The sequence below is a fragment of the Gorilla gorilla genome, chromosome 21, assembly GCF_029281585.2.
Source record: "Gorilla gorilla gorilla isolate KB3781 chromosome 21, NHGRI_mGorGor1-v2.1_pri, whole genome shotgun sequence".
NCBI lineage: Eukaryota > Metazoa > Chordata > Mammalia > Primates > Hominidae > Gorilla > Gorilla gorilla.
The window spans coordinates 54,330,087-54,350,908 of NC_073245.2; the positions used below are offsets into that span (position 1 = coordinate 54,330,087).

Consider the following 20,822-nt stretch of genomic DNA (forward strand, 5'->3'; position numbering starts at 1 on the left):
GATGGCCTCAGAGATGGAGAACTCACCACCATTCTTCATTGGTGGAACTGCCTGCACTGTAGACCTCCAGGGTTGCCTGGGGCACCCTAGCTTCTACAGTAGTCTCACCATAGTAAGCCACGTGTCTACTCCCTCCTGCTTCTCTCACACCCAGGTCCTTTCCATAGGATGCCCCTACCTATGTGTCTCTCCGTTCTATCATGTTTCTCCTTGGTCAGGGCTACAGGTGGCCAACTGTCTTGGTCCCCTAGGACTCACCTCTGTCTGTACCAGGTTGACCCTTTGGGCCCGGAGCTCACGCACGCAGTTGAAGATGTCCACCACCCCTTCATTCTCGGCCATGTCAAGCATGGTGTCTATGGCAATGAAGCAGCCAGTCCGCCCAGCCCCAGCACTGGAAGAGAGGTATGGTCTGTGTTAAGGATCTTCATGGGGGGAACCTGCCCTGGGGAGGCCCCTAGCATTCAGCCCTATCCCCAAGGGTCCTGCTGGGAGGCTCTAGATTATGTGTTCCCACATTTCCTTTCTTAATATGTATAGTTTGTAATGCATGCGCAAACCACACATATACATGCCATTGCCTTGTCTGATGGATAAAATAATACATCCATATAGCATAAAACACCTAGCATGGTTCCTGGCATGCTGGAGCTGCCTCATAGACATGTCTTTCCTATTTTCTACCCTTCTTTTCTCTTCTTTTTTCTTCTTCAGCAAATGGGTTGATGGATGGAAGCAAAGAAGGAGAGGAGAGAGAACAGAGGGGAGATGAATGACAGGACAGAAACGAGAGTCCTCCGAGCTGTCCCCAAGACAGAGAGTGGTTGGTGGAGCACCACGTTCAAAGGCCGGCATCTGGCTCCACCTGCAGCTGTTTTCCCAGGATCGTGAAGCAAGAGTGTCATGAAACTGGAGCAGCTGACCGTCCGGAGACCCTTGTCAGGGATCAAGTTTCTTGATACATACTTGATTTCTGGTCACTAGTGGCTTCTTTAGGAGAATCTCAGACCAAGTATAAAATGGTAGGGGAACTCAGCGAGACTCTATGGGCCTTGGCCAGCCCTTTCTAGATCAGTGCTGGGCTCTGAAACATCAGTGCTGACCAAGAGGCACGTAAGACATGTGCCTTACACATGTGCAGTTTTGGATGGGAAGGCCGGGCAGCCTGTCAAGGAGGCCCCCTTCTGCTGCGTTTTCACATCTTGCCTTTCTCATGGAAACAAGTGTCTTTGTCTAACAATGTAGATGTCAAAAGACACACAAAGAGGAGGAGAGATGGAACAAGACAAAAAAGCAATACTGGATCATGGTAAATCCAAGGGGCGCAGGCCAGTGCGGACCACTACCTACAACAATTTGGAAAGTACACCCATTGGAAGCAGAGTCTTCATTCATGAGAAACTTTCATGGTTTGAATGAAGTCTGACTTAAGTTTGCTTCAGAACCTACTCCCCAAAATCCAGATGCGGGGACTCAAGAGACTTGGCCTCTGTGTCTGGGAGGGAGTATAGGGGGTCACTCGTGTTTTTTTCTTCAATGTTCATATTCACCATGCTTTAGTATAAACAATCAGCCCAATTTGGTTCCAAATTTTGGAACTATCAGCGGTGACCAAGTTGCCTAGTGTCTGTTAGCTTCAGATTTCTGATGCTTTTAACACACCTCCCTGCAGGGTCCTTGTGAGGACAAAGCTGTGTTTATTTCAGCATCACATAGTAATTGAACACAGGATATTTGAAAAGACCCCTAGGATTAAATCCTGGCTCTATTACTTATTAGCTGCATGACCTCAGGCAAATGACTTAACCTCTCTGGGTTTCAATACTCATCTATAAAATGATGTTGATCATAATTAATAGATCCACCTCACAGCATTAATAGCACAATATGTATAAATTGCATGAAATTACAATTAAAATGCATAATGCACACAAATTGCTTTGTGCCTGGATACATAGTAATAATTTCTCAATAAATAATGGCTATTATAGTCAACAAATATTTATTGAAAATCTGAGATGCAGTAGATGCTGGTATTGGGAGTGGGAATATGAAAACATTGTTCCTTTCCTGAAGGATTAATACATAATCTGGGGAGGGGGAGAAAACATTAAGAGGCAGAGAATAATGATATATTAGAGTGCTTACTATATGTCAGGCATTCTCTCTTAGGCACTTGGCCAACCCATTTGTTAATAATTTTCAGAATGGCCCCAGGAGTGGGTACCACTCTGCTCAGATGCATTAAGATGACCTGCTAAGGAGACACATACCGGCGTAGAGCCATCATGCGCCGAGGGCCTGATGATAAACCTTTGCCATTGTCTTTCTTTCTCCCTAACCCTTGATCTGGGTGCTCTCTGGGATATAGAGATGGGGGGCATTAATGATCTATTGCCCTTCGATTGCTATGAGATATAAAGCAAAGCAGAAAATACATGCAAAACACTTAGAGAGTCCAGGATTACCTCCTCATCCTCACTTGCCTTATCTGTGAAATGGGGTTGTGTAGCTACTATTGCTGGGAAGATAAATGGATGCTGTATGAGGACGGGGCTGGCTCTGAGACATCCACAGCTTATGGAGTCTTCCATGGTCTCTTGACTGACACAAACTGCCAGGGCAGGGATGTGATAACTCAAGCATCCAGGGTCTGAAAAGATGGGCTGCCCCAAGGTCATATTGGAAGAGAGAGGCGTTGGGAAGGAGGGGGATGCCAGCTGGCCAGCCTTCAGATCAGGAAGGCCATCCTCCTCCAATTCTGGACACCCTTGACAGGATACTTCATCTCCATTTGGGAGGATTCAAAGACATGCCACTCATTCTCAATGTGACTTTCTAGGTCAGAGCTGAAAATATCTCTTCTTCATAATAAGGTAAAACCTGGTGCTGTCCATTTCTCTCTCTGAGGGACCCTGCAGGCTGGCAAGTGATTTTGAAAATAATAGAAATGAAAAGAAGCATGCTTCCACCAAGGCGCCCTGCTGCCATGTCAAGGAGCTGAGGGCAAGTGTCTGGAGAAAAGCAGGTGAAATAGCCCCACTCTGTGTTTACCTTCTCAGCACTTGAGTTTTTGTATCTGTAAAATGGGAATGTTAATAATGCCCACCTCTCCAAACTGGACGAGAAGTAAATAATGTGGGTAAAATGCACATGACAGACCCAGCAGATGCTGCCAGTGTTCAGCCTGCCTCCCTGGTGACTTCTTCACTGTTTTCAGGCAACAACAGTAACAATGGCCACTACTGCTATTCCTTTTGTTAGTTGACCTTGTGACCCAGTCTCATCAGAAAGCATTGGGCATGGGGGGACACAGGAAGAGGAGTCTCTAAGAGTAAAGCCACTAGAAAAGATAACATGTCCCTCCCAAGAAAGCCGAGCTGCAGAGGCACACTAGGGTAGGTGGAGGACTTTTTTCTTTTTTTTTTTTTTTGAGACAATGTCTCGCTCTGTCACCCAGGCTGGAGTGCAGTGGCGCGATCTTGGCTCACTGCAACCTCCCGCTCCTGGGTTCAAGCGATTCCTCTGCCTCAGCCTCCCAAGTAGCTAGGATTACAGATGTATGCCACCATGACCAGCTAAGTTTTTGTATCTTTCTTTAGTAGAGACGAGGTTTCACCATGTTGGCCAGGCTGGTCTCGAACTCCTGACCTCGTGATCTGCCCGCCTCGGCCTCCCAAGGTGAAGGACCTTTGACTTACCTGCAGTGGACCACTATGGGCCCAGCTTCCGGGGGGTTGAGGAACTTGACCTGGCGGACGAAGCCCAGAAGGCCAGTGGCATAGCAGGGAACACCGTGGTCAGGCCAGCTGGTGAAGTGGAAGAGGCGGAGCTCCCGGATCTCATGGTAGCCTTTCTGAGGAAAGAACGGGCCTCTGTTCTTCCAGCTGCTGCCCTCACATACCCAGCCCAGCAACACGTGGAGCCATAGCTGCTGCACTGAGGAACCTCCCGCAGGGACAGGGCCCTCACAGTGTTAATAGGTGTTACTGGATAGAGCGATTCTGTAATCAGTTACATTTGGGAAATATGGGATTGTTAAAATGAAACCGATGGCTTTATTGCAGGATTTCTCAGAGTCTTGAGTGTGCTCATACACACTCTGAATGCCCAAGAAGGCCACAGAGCACCCTAGGAGACCTTCTTTTGTTTGCCTAGGGGATTGTCTTTGACAAATGTTTCATAGGAGGTGTATTGAGTACGGATTTAAAGAAATGTTGGCCTTAAGGACCAAGTCCAAATTGTTTGCAGTGGAATCTGAGGCGTTCAGTGATTGAGGTCTGATATTCTGTAGTGTTCCAGCCTTGGCTGTGATAGTCTGTGTGGCTTTCAAAGTTTATATAACTTAGTACTGACTTCTTTATTAAGTAGATTCTTACTTAGAATGATTACATAAGATGCGAAACAAACAAAGGCAGAGCTTCTCTGATTGATGGAGACAGAGTGGGGCCTAGAGCTCTGAGCGGTTCCCCTCCCCTTTCACACCCCTCCACCCCTCACAGAGACACACTCCGGGCCCAATAGTGGTTTTCTGACCATTCCATGGCCAGGTCACACTTCTAAGCCTTTGCTTAGACAGTTCCTGTTACCTACTATTTTTCTACTTAGCAATCTCCTGCAGATACCCAGAGAACACTGAATAGGACGAGTCTGTTTGATTATTCATTCCTTCAGTGAAAAATCATTTACCAAGTGTGACCTGTGCCCAGCCTTCCCAGCCTTGTGCTAGGTACTAGGAAGGTGAGAATAAAAGCCATAGCTCCTATCCCTGGAACAGCTCATGGCCTTGTCGGGGAGGCAGATGCCCAAGTGGGTAATTCTATTGAAGTGGATAAAGGAGTGCCTGCTAACCTGATCTGAGGAGAAGAGAAATCCCAGAAGGCTTTCTGGAGGAGGTGATGCTTGACCTGAATCTTGAAACAAACTAATAGTGAAAATAATAACTAACATTAACTAAGCATTTACTGTGTGCCAGTCACTCTTCTGAACACTTCAACATGCTAACTTATTTAATCCTGATATAAATCCCTATATTTTTATCTCCATTTGATGGATCAGGAAACTGAGGCTAAGCAAGGTTAAGTGACACACCCAAGGTCACAGTACAACTCATAAGTTGTAAAGGGACCATGTGAACCCTGGCTGTCTGCACTCTTAATCATTCTAATATAGTGATGTGTGAGTATTACCCAGTTGACGGGAGAAGAGGAAGGGAATCCGAGGCAGGGGGACAGCATGGGCACAGGCCTGTGGACAGGGCTTAGCATGGTGCGTGCAGAGAATCACTAGCAACCCAGGGCAATGCTAGAGGCAAGTGGAAGGCAGGCCATGGGAGACCACAGGCCTGGGGGTGCAGGAGAATAGATGAGAGCTGGATCCCAGAAGGCCTTGAATCTACATTAAGGCTTTTGGACTTTATCTCAAAGGCATTGGGAAGCTACAGGGAGATTACACAGACGGTTCCACACAAGAGAAAGTGCATCATTAGGCTTGCATTTTAGGAGGCTGCAGCCTGCTACATGAAGGATGGATTCAGGTGGGTGGATCGGGGGTTGCAGAGAGGGCACTATTGGTGCCCACTCAGATCCCCATCACTGGGCCAGTGGACTCATTGCCACCTGCTCTGAGTCGTGGCTGCACACAGCTCACAGTTACCCTCTTCTGAAGAGAACTGTTCTCAGCTGAACAGGAACCCCCTCCCCTGGGGTGTGGCTGGGTGGGGCAGCATCCTTCAGTGACTGATAGTAGAGGGAGAGTGACCAACTGGCTTGCCGCTTGCTCAGTCTGCCCAGGACTGAGGGGTTGCCCGGTACGTGGGACTTTCAGTGCTAAAACCAGTAATGTTCTGGGAAAAACAGAATTTTTTTTTTACCCTTATGGGGGCACCTGAGGCCCCTTTGCCTCAAGGTTGGACCAAGTGTGCAGTACCATTCATGTTCCAGGGCTCCCATGGGGTTAGGTGGAAGCAAGTCTCTGCTGAGGCCACTTCCTCACTCAGCTCCCTTCCCCACCCCATCCTGGCTCTCTCGCTGCCTTCCCCCTGCAAACTCTCCCTAAACACATGAGCCAGGGCACCCAAACGACTGCTGCTTCTGGCTCGGCTTCTGGGAAACCCAAACTAACATAGGGGCAGGACTAGAGGCAGACAGTCCTGTTAGGAGGGAGAAATCAGATGCCCAGATTAAGGCAGTGATGAATGAGCTGAAGTGAGAGAGGAGAAAGCTTCAAGAATACTTGGACTTTTTTCACGCCATCCTCCAAATCAATTCAGTCCCAAGAAGCCTTCCTTCGAGCTCTTCCCACCTGTGCTGTGATGATTTATCAAGGATCCTCTCTCCCCGATGCGACTGTGCTGTCTTCAAGGGCAGACAGCACTCCCTGTTTATTATTTCCAGGTTCCCAGCTCAGGAACCGATTTTGAGCTAAAATCGCAGGTAATGTTTGCTGAGTGCCTGCCTGCGTGCTGTGGAGAGGCTGGCTAAGCCCAGTTAATCCTCAGAGGCCCTTGGGGTCTTTTAAGGGCATCTCCCTATGAGTAATATCTTCCCTCGTGGTTGTTTAGAAGACAAAGAAAATGTAACACGAGAAAGGACCTTAATGCCTCAACATGGTTTGCTAGCTGCAATTCCTCAAGGCCTCCCTGCCCATGTCCCCAGTCACTCATCCCATCCTCGGGCATTCAACACAGATGTGGCAGAAGAGACTGGGTCCTCTTCCTTGGGCCTGTGCTTCCAGGCCTCAGCTGCAGGGACTGTTGGTTGCTACTGCCTTTCAATTGTCCCCTTCTCTGGAGACATGCCCTCAGCTGACAGGGGCTGGCCCACCCTGGAGGTTACCCCTCAGTGGATGGTCCACGATCAGCAGACTGACTGACGTGGGAGCACAGAAGTCTGGCTTCCACACCTTAAGGGGGACAACTCTGTGGCATAGTTTATCCTTGGAGGTTCCCTGTGGATCAGCTCTAGGCTAGACTTCACTGGAGCCTCTGTCCTTGGTTGGTGTCTTTCCTTCCCTCTCCTGCTTCCCACTCTCTCTTAGGAATTTTTCCTGGGAGAGCTCCCTTGATATACCTCATGTTTCTGAATCCTTGCCTCAGGCTCTGCTTCTAAAAAACCTGACCTAAGGCAACATTGAAGTACCGATGGTTTCCTTCCTCTTAGTGGAGGGAGTTCACAGGCTTCCTGACTTTTTCACCCAAGACTGCAGATTCAGATGAAAAAGACCCTGAGACTTTAGGAGCCTGGGGGTTGGAGGGGGAGCTTCCGGGGCAAACAGTATGTCCTAGGCCACTCTGTATGCTGGAACAGTACTGTGTGCATGCCGGGCTCTAGTCTGCAGAGCAGCCCGCTTTGGCCCTTGCAAGGACTTGTCAAAGCCTCAAGGGCACAGCTCTCAAAGCATGTAGTCCCCAGTGCTTTTGCATCCTTAGGCCTGTGGCCACATTGTCTATTAAAGTGATTGGTTTTAGAGAAATGGAACCTATGGTGTAATGGAAAGAGAAATGTGTTACAGGAGCCAAGGTGTGAATCCTGGTTGTACCAACCTTGCAGCTGGGCAACTTTGGACGACTGATTTAAACTCTCTGTGTCTCAGTTTCTTCATATGTAAAATGGGGATAATAATAGCGCTTACCTTATAGGGTTATTGGGAGGATTAACTGAGTTACTCTACGCAAAGCATTTAGAAAAGTACCTGGTTCAGTAAGTGCTCAGTAAGTGTTAGCTATCATTATGATATAATAGTAATGATAGAATAGCAGTTATTATATAATATGTTATAAATATATTTATTTGCAATCACATCCTTGCTCACCAAGCTTGTGCAGCCCTGGCCTCCTTTTAATGTCTAGACCAGCATTTCTCAACCTCGACACTACTGATGCCTTGGGCTGGATAATCCTTTGTTGTCGGAGGCTGTCCTGTGCATTGTGGAATATTTATAAGCATCTCTGGCCTCTCTACCCACTAGGTGCCAGTACCATCCTAACCCTTCTCCCCCAAGTTGTGTCAACCAAAAATGTTGCCAGACATTTACAAATACTCCTTGGGGGATCAAAATGCCCCCGGTTGAGACCACATGCCTTGAACAGGTTGAGATCATTTTTTCCCCTCCAGACTGCATGTTTTTTCCTTCTGCCCGGGATAGCTCTTCTTTCCTTTCTACCCTTCACTGGTTCCTCCGCCTTCATTCTCTGCCCAAATGCCTCCTCTGCTAAGAGGCCCTCTCCTACCACCCCATCCTACTGTGGATTTCTATCTCCATCCTTTGCATATTCCTGTGTGGCTTTTATCACAATGTGTTGTTATTTCATTGATTTGCTTATTGAATTCAGTTTGCCCCACCTACTAGATGTGGGATCCCTGGTAGCAGGACCCATGTCTGCCCTGATTGCTGATCTGTTGCTGGTGCCAAGTATGGGGCTGGACGTAGAGCAGACCCTCAGTTACCACATGTTCTGGATGAACAAACAAGCTGGCTCTCATGGTGGACCGGCTGCCCACAGCCTCCGGGAAGCTTACCTTCTGGACTGTGAAGGTGCGTATGACGTATTCTGCCAGGGGCTCTGTTTCAATCAGGGTGACTTTAATGTCTCCGTAGACCTCCGTGTCATCTGGCCAGTATCGCACACATTTCACCTGTGGCCAAGTGAGAGACAGAGACAGAGACAGAACAGAGACAAGGATGCCTAAGCACATGGCTGAGTGTGAGCAGCTGTCTCATCTGGTCGTCCCATCCAAATAAACCCAAGGCTGACTTTGGTGGCATTTCAGTCCACAGGGTTCACAGCTGGCCAGGGATCAGCAAGCTGCACAGGGCCAAGCTCACTCCCAGAGGCACTGGAGCCATTAGAAATAATTGTAGTACCTTCTTTTGCAAAGCTCCTTGTAATTTTCCAATGCATTATCACACTATGTCATCAAATAGAACAAGGTGAGATAGGTGGGTGTTATTGTCCCCACTTTACAGATGAAAATAATACTGAAGTTCAGAGGTTTGGTGACTTGTCCAAGGCCATGTGGCCAGTTTGGGGACTAACTGAGTCCCCTTTCTGCTCTGTCAGGGTGGAGCAGCTGAGTATTATCAGCTGAGCAAAGATGAGAATAAAAGGTGGGAAATAGGAGGTGGAAGCAGAAGTGGTTGGGAGGGGGACATCATTAAGAGGTGGCAGTTGGGGGTCTGGAAGGAGAAAGGCTCTTGGTTGGGAAAAGGATGGTAGCTGCTGGACTCCAAGGGAAGATGCGCAGTTCCTCTCTGACCCTGGACGCGAGCAAGCCATTCCCCAGTCGACTGTTTAAGTCGCACTCATGGATGAAAAAGAGATCATGGTTTTCCCCTTAAAAGAACAAAAGCATGATTACCATTCCGGGGGACGCCGCACGGCCTAGAGTGGCATTTCCCACAGTGTGTTCCGCTGGGTGCTAATAGGTGTTAGGTAAAAAACAAGAAACAAAAAACAAACAAAAAAAGGTTTTGTGGTCAAATGAGTTTGGGAAATGCTGTATTACACAGTTAAATAGGCAGCTTTGCTACAGGACTATTCAGCTTCTTTCTCATGCTAGTGCTAATGTGTTTTGTGTTTTGCGACTCTCCAAAAGGGGCACAGAGGATGCAGCATTTCCCAAACGTATTTAACCATGGAACCCTCTTCTCACTAATCATCCTGCAGACTAGCATCCCATGGAACCCACTTAGGGAAACACTGGTATAGTGCAACAGGGCATGGGGGCAAATGGATTCATTGTTTGGTCCTAACACTCAGTATCTGGGTGGCCCGAGAAAGTGCTGAAACCTCTCTGAGCCTCAGCTTCCTATCAATAATGATAGCTAACATTTACTGACTGTGTACTCTGTCTACCATGGCTCACAAAGTGTTCTGCGAATACTTTACATGTATTATTCTAATGACTTATCAACACAACTTTATGAAGTAGATATTCTCATCCCCATTTTGCAGACGAGGAAGCATAGGAAAGCTAAGAAAATTGCCCAAGGTCAACTGTTGGTAAGGGACGGGGCCAGGATGCAAACCCAGGGCACTTGAATAATAACTAGGAACATGGGCTCCTATGATTGTCGTAAGTTTCGGTAATGCACAATAAGCACCTGGCACAGTGTTTGGCACTAGCAGGAGTTTCTCTAAGAGATTGCTTTCCTCCCCAAATCCAATTTAGATTTATGGTCTGTCCATCAAGGGAATCTGTTTCCAATGTGGGATATATTGTAGAACAGGCTGGAATTTGCCTCTGAATCCCTGAATCCTGGGCTGGCCTTTATGTCCACAGTAGCTGCACCCTGGGCCTGGGTCCCTGGGGAACAGTCTGAGTGGAGTGACCACAAGCACTGGAATGAGAGTCCAGTGTCAGATTTTGTGCCTAGGTTTTGGCTGAGTGACGTCAGGGTAGGTACTCTACCCCTTTAGGTCTGTTTCCTCATCTGTAAAACTGAGTGATGGACTAGATAAGGGTGGACTCATGGATAAAGTCTCACCTGGTCCTAAATTCCCATTAGGCCCTGAGGTGTCCATACCCCTTTATTGGATTACGAAAGCCCAGATTGTCTCCTTCCCATCGTCGCAGAGGCCAGAATTCATCTTTATGAATTATCTGTTTCTTACCCAAACAAAAACTTACCTGCCCACATTTTAGTTAGTTCATATGATGTGTAGAGAGCCCTTTTAATTCTAGTGTTTGTACACCTTGCCTTTAAACTCAGCAGCCCACCCACATGCCAGAGTTAACTAAGTAGGCAAAAGCAAGCTGGGAATAGCAGTCCCATTTCTAAGCCCCAGGAGTAGTTGAGGACCACTTCAGAGAGAGTTGAGATGGAGCAGAGCAGGAGACCAAGATCTGAACCCTGAAGAACATCAAGATTTAGAGGCCAGGGGAAGAAGAGCGGGTAGCAAAGGGTTGGATGCTGCTGAGATTGAGTAAGATGAGAAGAGAGAAGTGGAGACTGGATTTGTCGACATGAAGGATGCGAGTGATATTGACAATATCACTATTGGTGGGATGGAGGGAGGAGCTACGCTGGGGTGGGTAGAAGAGAACATGAGTGAAGAAACAGCCACTCTGTGAGTCTTTAAAGTTTGGCAGAAAAGAGGGAACAAGAAAATACTTTTTATTTACCTTTTCCTTTCTTTTTAAGATGGAAGGTACTGGGCATGTTTGTATGCTAAGGGGAACAATTTGGCAATGAGAAAGAGACTTATTTTGCAAGTGAGAAAGGGAAAAATGAAAAAAATTATTGAGTAGAATCTGTGATCCAGGCACTATGCTTGCCTTTGGAAGGGCAGAGACATGGCTTCTGTTGTGTTAGGCTGAGCCATAAGAAACAGTTGACATTCGACCATTTGGGTCAACAAAAACAGCCATTTCTTATAGTCAAATCTGACAGCAGAGGAGAAGAACAAGAGGACGGTTGTAGATACAAGTAGGATTGTGGTGTGACAATGAGGGAGTGAACGACTGATGGTTTTAATTTCCTCAAAATATATGAGATGACATCATCAACGGAGAGTGAGGGTGTAAAAAGGGATGAGGGGGATTTGAAGGGAAAGGACATTGCTTGAATGTGGAATAGGAGTGATGACATCTCCCTTGTAGGTTGCCGTGAGGGTGAAATATTGACTAGGAGGCACTTAGCACAATGCATGGAACAAAGAGATGTTCGAGAGTGCATCTCCAGCATCCTCTGCCCAGGCGAGTGCAGGAGAGGCTTACCCTGCCCACTTCCACGAGGTTTGTGACCATGACGATGCTGGCGGAGTTCTCCTGCCAGATCATTCTCCAAAAGTCCTTTACAGTCTCCTGCATCGGACCTGCCAACAGAGAAGACGACAGTGAGGTTAGAGAACGCAAGTGCAAAGCAGCAGCTGAGAAGCTTTGTCCCTCCGGTTGGTCAAGTCTCCACACTGGTGAGCAGGAGTGAGGCCAGGTGATCCTTGTGAAGACACCAAGTATCTGAGACACGGGCCTGAGACATGTGAGCCTGATGGGGACAGATTAGGGTATGGATGGGGAAAGGCTCATTCCAAGCTCTCACAATCTGCAGCATCTACTGGAAATGTTGGCAGCCTCTCCTCTCCCTTCTGTCCTCCTCCTGCTCAGACCCTTTCTACCAACTCCACCTATCACCTTATCTGGACTGTATTATGGCTTAAGGGAGTTTTCAAAAATTGGTCTCCAGAACCTCCATGAGAGACAGGAAGGCAATTGGGGTGGGGGGTGGAGAGAGCTGCAGGGTGCCAGATGCTGAGAACAAAAACAGGAGATGCCTGATTTTGAGCTTGACAAATGCTGGAGGCATTCCTCTAGGGCCTCAACAGAAAGGAAGAAAAAAAAAAAAAAAAAAAAAGACCAGGAGCAGAAAATAGGCTCTGACAGTCCAAAGCAATTTCCTTGGAAATTACTCTTTCAATGTCCCGGGCCTTCATCATTTTTAAAATTACAAAAGTAAAACATGTGTTTGATATAAAAGTTTGAATACCATTTTTCTATATTTATATGTATATGTGTGTATTTACTGTAATAAGCATCAAACCTATTATATGCATTTTCTGATGCCCTTAAAAATTCTTACCAAGCGTAATAGTTTTAATAGCTGCAAGGTTTTCTATAATATGGCGGTAACACACTTCATGTAACCACTGTACCAATTGTTGGGCATTTAAGATTTTTCGCTTTTTTATTCCTATTATAGATAACACCGTGAATAATGTTCTTATATGCGTCATTGTCTATATATATAATTATCTGCAGGATTTTTTTCCAGAAGGGTTTGAAAGGTATGATCATTTTAAGCCTTCTGAAAATGCACTGCCAAGTTACTTTCTAGGGCAGCCAGCTGCATATCTGTTATGGGCATGCACCTATCGTGGAGATAAGGCACCATCAGCTCCGGCCCTGGCAGGTGTTGATGGCACCTGCTTGGGCCTCTCCCTCCTGACCAAGTGAAGCTCCTTGCTCTGTCACTCATGGGCCTTTTTCCTATAGTGAAACTTGCCACCATTTTCCTTCCCAAATAAACAAATGAACAATCTCAAGGACCTCTGGAGATTCTTCAGCCTACCCCTCCGTGGCTTCTTTGCTGGTGGAAACTCATTCCTCTCCTCCAGGGCTGTTTAGTGAAAAAGGAGGGTTGGAGTAACAGATATAGGAGGAGAGGACAAGCCTTGCAGTTAAGAGAGCCCTTTCCCCTGGGACCCCTGAAGCCTCTCTGAGGCACTAGGTGGAGGGAGGGCACTTACCTTGAGTCGCAATGTAGTGCCGAGGTCGATGGTATCCCTGGATAACAGGAGAAAAGCACTGTGAAGAGTCTGTTGTCAAAGCTTGCAAACAGCACAATATTGATAAACATCCTCTCCAAGTCTTGATTTTCTCATGGGCAAAATGAGAACGGCATCAGTTATTCCCAGAGAAGTGGCAAAGGTTAAATGAGATACTGCACAAAAAGTGTGTAGTAAGTCACTAAATGCTAGCTATTTTTATAGTTACTTGTGAGGTGCCTACATAGGCTTGCCTTGGAGCCAGTGGCACTGGGAGCAAAGATTGGATGGGCATTACTTATGCACCCAAAAACAGGTAGAGAAGAAGTTTCCAGGTTTATGGGGAGCATCGACCACCAAAAAGTCTTTCTTGAGCCGTGATTATATGAAGAACACTGTACAAGACCCTATGGGACACCCAGAGAAGAAAAAGGAAGAAAACAATTCAATTGTTGACTTCTTCCATTAGTAACAATTAGAAAAAGAAAATTGAGAAGTATCCCACATTGCTTCTCTATGCCAACATTCCTGGGCTTGGAATTGAAGTCCCAGGTACGGAGAAGACCTTATGGAAGGGTGACCTGGGAGACCCATAAAGATACCTGCAAATACAAAGACAAGTTTCTAATTTCTCTGTACATTTCAGAGCACTACAGTAGGCCCTGCTGTACTCTGGTTGGGGAGTACCCTGCTGCCCCATAACCTTCATCATTGGACAAGAGGTTGAAGGTGACCCCTCTTTTGCATGGACATGGCATACATGGAGTGTCCTCTTTCCAGTTACAGTCATATTGAGTAGAAGTTTAAGTTTTGGAGACAGACCTGCATTTAGTGCAGAACACTGAATGCAATTAATATTTGTTAAATAAATACATGAGAGAATAAATGAATAGATGAATAAAATTTTTAAAGAACACAGATGCCGATTTTAGAGCCTATCAATTGGGAGATTGTTGACAGTCCTGAAATCCACTTAGCTTTTATGGTTAACCATGTCCAGAGAAAATAAGTCCTAAAGTTTGATGAACATCTGTCTTTGTCTTAGATGTTGCTGACCAGTCTTTTTGTCCTGTTGAGGTAGATGAACTGCCTCGAGGCCACTTTCTTCAGGAAATAGAACTGCCATCTGTATGGTTTATGGTGCCACAGATGTGGCATCTCTAAAGTTCTAGACCCACTTTCTGATTCAAAGACAAGTTTCTGAGTCCCTTGTACATTTCTCCACCTTTGTGTTTCACTTGCTCGATAATGATTTTGCAGGCACCTTCCAATTGCTGGGCCTGCTCTAGAGTTGGAGGTTGGCACCAATGCAGGGGCAATGTCATGACCAGAACTGTTGGATTAACCACAGAGCAATCAACAGCCCTACTAAAACTCTGTGCTTGAGGAATCCTATGTACTTAGTGAGGTTGTCAGTTTCTTAAGGACAAACACTCCCTACTAAGCTTAAAATTTTTTTTCTCAAAGAGCTCAGCACAATGTGAGACTCAGAGCAAATACCCAATAAACAAGCTGTTGACAAACCAACTAGGCAGGCAACACAGCATGGTGGTTATGCCTACCATGGACTCCGGAACTCAGCTGCCTGGGTTTGAACGCTGGCTCTGTCCCTTCTAGGGTGTGTGGTCTAGGGCAAGCTACTTAGTCTCATTGTGCCTCAGTTTTAAAATTCACAATAACAAAGATATGAAATCAACCTATGTGTCCATCTGAATGGATGACTGAATAAAGAAATTATATATATATATATAGTATTCCATATATATATGTATATATATGGATATATATGAAGATATATATATGGATATATATGAAGAGATATATATATAGATAGATAGATGTAGTATTCCATGGTGTGTGTGTATATATATGTGTACCATGGAATACTACTAAGCCATAAAAAATAATGAAATCATGACTTTTGCAGCAACATGGATACATGGATGGACCTGGAGGCCATTATCTTAAGCAAAAAACTCCCAGAAACAGAAAGTCAAATACCGCATGTTTTCACTTACAGTGGGAGCTAAATAATGTGTACATATGGATGTAGAGTGTGGAATCGTAGACATTGGTGACTCAGAAGGTTGGCAGGGTAGGAGGGTGGTGAGAGGGATGAGAAATAATTTAATAGGTGCAATGTATACTATTCAGGTGACGGTTACACTAAAAGCCTATACTTCACCACTGTGCAATACATACAGTAACAAAACTGCACTTGTACTCTCTAAATCTATAAAATTAAAAAATTAATGGGGATAATGGTATTTACATCATAGTGTTGTTGACCAGATTAAATGAGTTGATATATAACAGTTACTATGTGCCAGGCACTATTCTAAGATTTAACATATATGTCTTTGCTATTGTTATTTTATTGTTTATTTGGCAAACATTTATTTACTGAGTGCCTATCAAGACTAAAAGTGTATGCAGGCCTCTCAGGGGACACTGGGATGGTGAGACCTTCTTTGTGTTAATGTAATAACTGAGCCCTTCCCTGTAACACAAGGGGTAGGAAGACCTATCCCTTCCTCCAAGTCAAGTGGACAGGGCTGCTTAGGCTAAAAGAAAGAATTAAACCCAAGGGTTTTCTTGAGTAGCTTTGGGAATAGAAAATAGTCCCCTAGATCCTGGAAAGATGCAGTTTCTCAAGTCTGCCCTCTTCTGCCATTCCCATCACTCATTCCCACAGCCCTCATCCTCCCTGACTGAGGCCACAGCACCAACCACTAGCTGGCCTCCCTGCCTGCAGTTTCACTCTGTAGCCTTGCTGCTTCCTAACCCCATGAGCTTCCTCTTGCACACTGAGTGTGTTATTTCCCTGCTTATAAGCCTGCAGTAGCTCCCTATTGTCTGCATGGTAATGCCAAATGCCTTAGCTTGGGACTAGTCATCTGTCTCCATTTCATCTCTAGCCTCACCTCCAGTTGTCCCTCTTTGTCCACTCCTACAACCCCATGCACCCTGTGCTTCAGCCTCACCAAGCTGCTCTTGAAATATGCTCTCCTCTGGGATGCAGAGCTGACTCATTCCTCCTGAATGGCCCAGTAGGGCTTTGTATATGCTCAGTGAATACAATTCCATGTGCTGCAGTAAATTTTTTTGTACCTTTCTCCTCCTGGGACATGGGACATGCCACCCAGAGCTGGGTGCAGTTTTCAGCAGTCTGGTTGGTGAAATACATGTATGAATGTTTTTGAGCTGAAGTTGGAGCATCCTCTTAATGCTCAGGCTGGAAGAAAAAGAGACCCTGGAGGAAGCTGTGATTTGGAAGATTCTAATGTGCTTGAAATTCAGTGAGATAACATTTTGAGCAAGAGATTCACATTTTAGTTGTGGAGTTAGATGGCTTGGATTCTCTATTTTGTGAATTCATTTGTTTGCACAGTTATTCACTGTCAATCAACAGGTATTAAGCACCTACTACTATGTACAAAGCACTGGAAATACAAAAGTGGACCCGATGAATGTGGACTTTGATTTTGAGCAACTTGTAGACATCAACAGACTGGGGTAAAGGCTACTAATGGGAAGATGTGGGGACTCCGTGGAGTACCCATGGGAATTGAACAGCCAAGGAGGGTCCCCTCAGAGGAGGTGGTGGTTGATTGGCTCCTTAAACCTAGTTTGGGCATCTTGACACCTCTTGTCATTTCTATTTCATCCTTTCAGTGATGTTCCCAGTTTCTCTGCCAGTCTTTCATCATCCACTGGCTCTTGCTCTTCTTCAGAGATAGGGATCACATGTCCATCCAGAGGCCTTAGCACTGGCCATTCCCCGTGCCTGCTATGTCTGCCCCCAGGTACCTGAGTGGCTTGCTCTCTCGCTCCATCCAAGCTTCTGCTCAGTTGTCAATCACGTCTGTGGAGAGTTCATCTCTGACCACCCCATCAGCTTCTTTCCACTTTCTCTGGCTTACTTTTCGTTAGATAACCTATCACCGAATAGCATACTATTCTTTCTTCATTTACATGCTCCCCCAGTTGGATGGGAGCTCCACAAAGCCAGGGCTGGCTTGCTCATGGCCATGTCCCCAGCACCTACAAGTCAGCCTGGGCCATTGGCCTTGAAAAATTCATATTGACTGAATGTACGCATGCTGTGTGCCTGTTCCCACGCTGCATCTGAGTAAAGAGACCCTCCTTGGCTTCCAAAAACCCACGCAGTCCCCAAAGAGAAAACATTCTAACCACGAGACTCCTCAGCAAAGGAGATAAAAGGAAATGTACTGCTCAATTGGGGCTCCTCTGGGGATTTGCCAAGAGCGAGTACAGAAAACTTCCTAACCTTAAAAGAACTTTGAGTTCATTTAAGTCCCACCTACACAGCATGCAGATTGACTGCAAACCAGCACTGGGCCTGCCTCCATCTGTCTGTGAGCAATGGGAAAGAGGTTTGCATCCAAAACGCATTTATCTCACTCTGCACTCATGCATCTGTTACTTACTGGGGACCCAGATACGATATTTATTTCCAGGCTGGTAATTTATAACAGATTTAAGTGGCCAATACATTTTCGGGTGTGCAAACAAACCTGCCAGCGGGATGGTTCAGACAGTAACAGACCACGGCCTCCGGAGGCAGAGACAGGGCTGGCCCCATTCAGCTCATTATCCCAATGGAGTTATTTTAATGAATCATCAAGATCCAATTGTAGAGAAATGATTCTAGCATGGGCAGTTAGCTCTTTAGAGAGCCAGGAAGGATTGTGGCTGGGTTGGAGACCAGGGTGATGGAGTGAGGACCTAGTTAGCTGTCTGGAGTACTGTTTTGCCAGGAATCCCTATAGAGACCCCAGGAATTTTATCTTTGCTGGAGTATATAGTTGGTTCACAATTAATGGAGTTCCTCTACTCTTCACCCTATAGTGGTAACTGTGCAAGGAGTTGCTTGTGGTTGGTTTTCTTCCCTTTGTCCCTCCATTTCCCCTTTTTCCTTCCATGGTCTGCTCTGTATGGATCACGCCATGGGCTCCTATTCTTTCTGCTTCAAATTGGGTTTAGTCAACGGGGAACAAAAGCAGGAGCTCAGAGGCCAGGAGGAGGTTGGGGCATATGTTCTTCTAGGTTCCTCCCTGCCAGGTCACCATGCCTTGCTTGACCTTGTCACTCAATCAAGGGCTTCAGTTCTTGAAGGGCAGCCCTCTCTCATAGCTACTCTCTTCCCTTATCTGGGTCTAGGGCTGGTAAGGACTCCCTGCTATTGTTAGCCTAGTGATACTGCACCCTACCCTACTGGTTTCTCTTAATCCTGTTCACATCCTTTTTAAACTTTCCCTGGGTACCCACTTTGAGGAAGCCTATGTTTCCTTTTGGGATCATGACAGATACTTTACATCAGTAATTGCACACTTGTGGGGTGGCACCATGATCTCATTTTATAGATATCAGAATGATTAAGTAATTTACCCAAGATCATAAAGCTAGTAATCAAAAAGGCCTGGATTCAACAGCCAGGCCTTCAACACAGACCAGATTCATGACTTTATTGGCCCTGGATTCTAACCACTGAGATTGAGCCTGGAGTTCAATATCCCATAATAAGACAGCATGAACAGAGGCCATTTGCCCTGTCTGCCTAACCTATTCTTACAGACAGAAGAACGAGATCGTGGTGTGTCCTAAGTGGGCAGAGAACTGAAGTTCAGTTGTGTGACCTTGGACAGTGCTCTTAACCTACAGCTCTGCTTTCCTGTCTTTAAAGGCTTGAAACATGCCTTGCAATGATAAAACAGGAAATGAATCAGAGGCATAATTAGCAGTGGTGTTGTAGAGATTAACTTGCATTTGAAGCAATTTCGTTTGTTGCCTATAAAATACCAAAGTGTATCTTGGCCCTGACTGTAGTCAGATGCTCATTCAACTTTGGACTGAGTGCCTATCTAGGAAAATGACTTTTGTTGGGGGATTCTAGTCAAATGATGAATGCCAGATACAGAAACTCAGGCATGCCAGACCCTGTGTGGGCTGTGGTCCTTAGGGTCATATCCACGCAGCCATAGACAAGGTCAAGGAGAAATGGAAGGAATCAATTCAACCTGCATCAATATATGCTGACTCGGTCCTTGCTGTGTGTTGGCTACAAGGCGATGTCTGGGAGTGGGTGGGGAGGGGAAGGAGAAAGAGTGCTAAACTGGGAGCCATTCAGGTCTGGTTCCCATCCCGGTTCTGCCACTGACCAGCTGCATGGCCTGAGACATATTTGTAATTTCTCTAAACCTCAGCCCTCCCCATCTGGAGAATGGGAATGATAACACCTACCTTGAAGGGTTGTTAAGAAGTTTTGATAAGCTGACTTACTTAAGCCACCCATCATAGGACCCCAAGAGTGACTCATTAAGAGCCAGTTGGTGTTGTCATTGCTCACTGTGATTATTAAAGACAGCAGGGTATGGTAGGAGAGGTACTCTTGACTCAAATTTCTGCTCCCTCCTCCCCTACCTTCTAGCAGTATAATCCTGGACAAGTTATATAATCTTAAGAGACTCACTTACTCATCTGGAAATGGGTAGTAGTGGTACTTACCTTGTGAAGTTGTGATACTAGTTAAGGTGATGTTGGTACATGAAAGGTGATCAGTAATTCTTAGGTTACTATAAACCCTTCTTGCCTGGCTGGCTCTAAGTCATCTTTCAAGGCAGAACTGAGACATCACCTCCTCCAGGGAGCCTCCACTGGCTACTTCCCTTTCCCACCCACTTGAAGCTTTGATTTTCCTTTATGGTCCCACAGCCCCTGCTCTGTGAAGGTCTATTTTCTTATCTGACTCCCTCACCAGATTTGAGTCCCTTTTAGGTCAGAGACCTGGTCTTAAAAGTCAGTATTTCCCATACACAGTGGAGGGTCTGCTCTGTGTTTGTGAACTGAATACTGAATGTATGAAGGAAAGGCTGCTGGCATGATGGATGCATGCTCAGAGTGCCTTGCTCTGGGCTGGAGAAAAGCTATTCAGAACTGGCTGTCTCCTGTGAACTTTCCTGGAAGGGCTATGGTGGCAGAGACGGTGTTCATCTTCAACTCCACTGAAGTTGCAGCCTCAGTTCTTGGCCATGTAGTAGGCCCTTTGTTAATTAGGGTGTAGTTAGGGAAATAGAAACCAGTCTATGTGTTTCAGACAGAGGCAATTCAGTATGGGGAGTTGGTTACACAAGTGATGGAGGAGCCAAGATGCCAAACAGAGAATAGTGGGGCAACCCAGAGATCAGGGACAGGAGTAGGCTGCAACCAACCGTTAGAACTAGTGGGAGAACAGGAGAGGGAGAAATAACTAGAGTCCAGAGTCCAGAAATAACCAGAAATAACCAGAGCCCCAGCACGCTGACTGGCAGGAGACTGGACTATGGCAGGCCTGCTTGAGGAAAGATGGAGCCACAGACAGGGTACAGCCACTGCTGGAGCTGCTGCCCAAGGAAGGGAGTGAGATGGAGAATACACTGCCCTTCCATCATCCTCCAGTGTCTGTCTGTTTGTCTGTCTGTCTGTCTGTCTGTCTGTCTGTCTCTCTCTCACACACACACACACCCTGCAATGCAAGGCAGAACAGGGAAGGACACAA

General features: G+C 46.1%; 1 protein-coding gene across 9 annotated transcripts in view; it reads right to left on the minus strand.

Moving 5' to 3' along the window:
• PTPRT (protein tyrosine phosphatase receptor type T) overlaps positions 1-20,822 on the minus strand; it is a 1,110,571-nt gene that overhangs the window by 33,819 nt on the left and 1,055,930 nt on the right. For 6 of the 9 annotated variants that reach the window (XM_055373001.2, XM_019017481.4, XM_055373000.2 and 3 more), the window contains 5 exons: positions 13,247-13,283; positions 11,721-11,818; positions 8,520-8,636; positions 3,702-3,856; positions 259-394 (listed from right to left, as the gene is read on the minus strand). In XM_055373001.2, the coding sequence (XP_055228976.1) occupies positions 259-394; positions 3,702-3,856; positions 8,520-8,636; positions 11,721-11,818; positions 13,247-13,283 (543 nt within the window). Of the gene's footprint in view, positions 1-258; positions 395-3,701; positions 3,857-8,519; positions 8,637-9,359; positions 9,420-11,720; positions 11,819-13,246; positions 13,284-20,822 lie in introns of all 9 variants that reach the window. The other 3 variants (XM_019017483.4, XM_055373003.2, XM_055373002.2) reach the window with 1 other exon arrangement.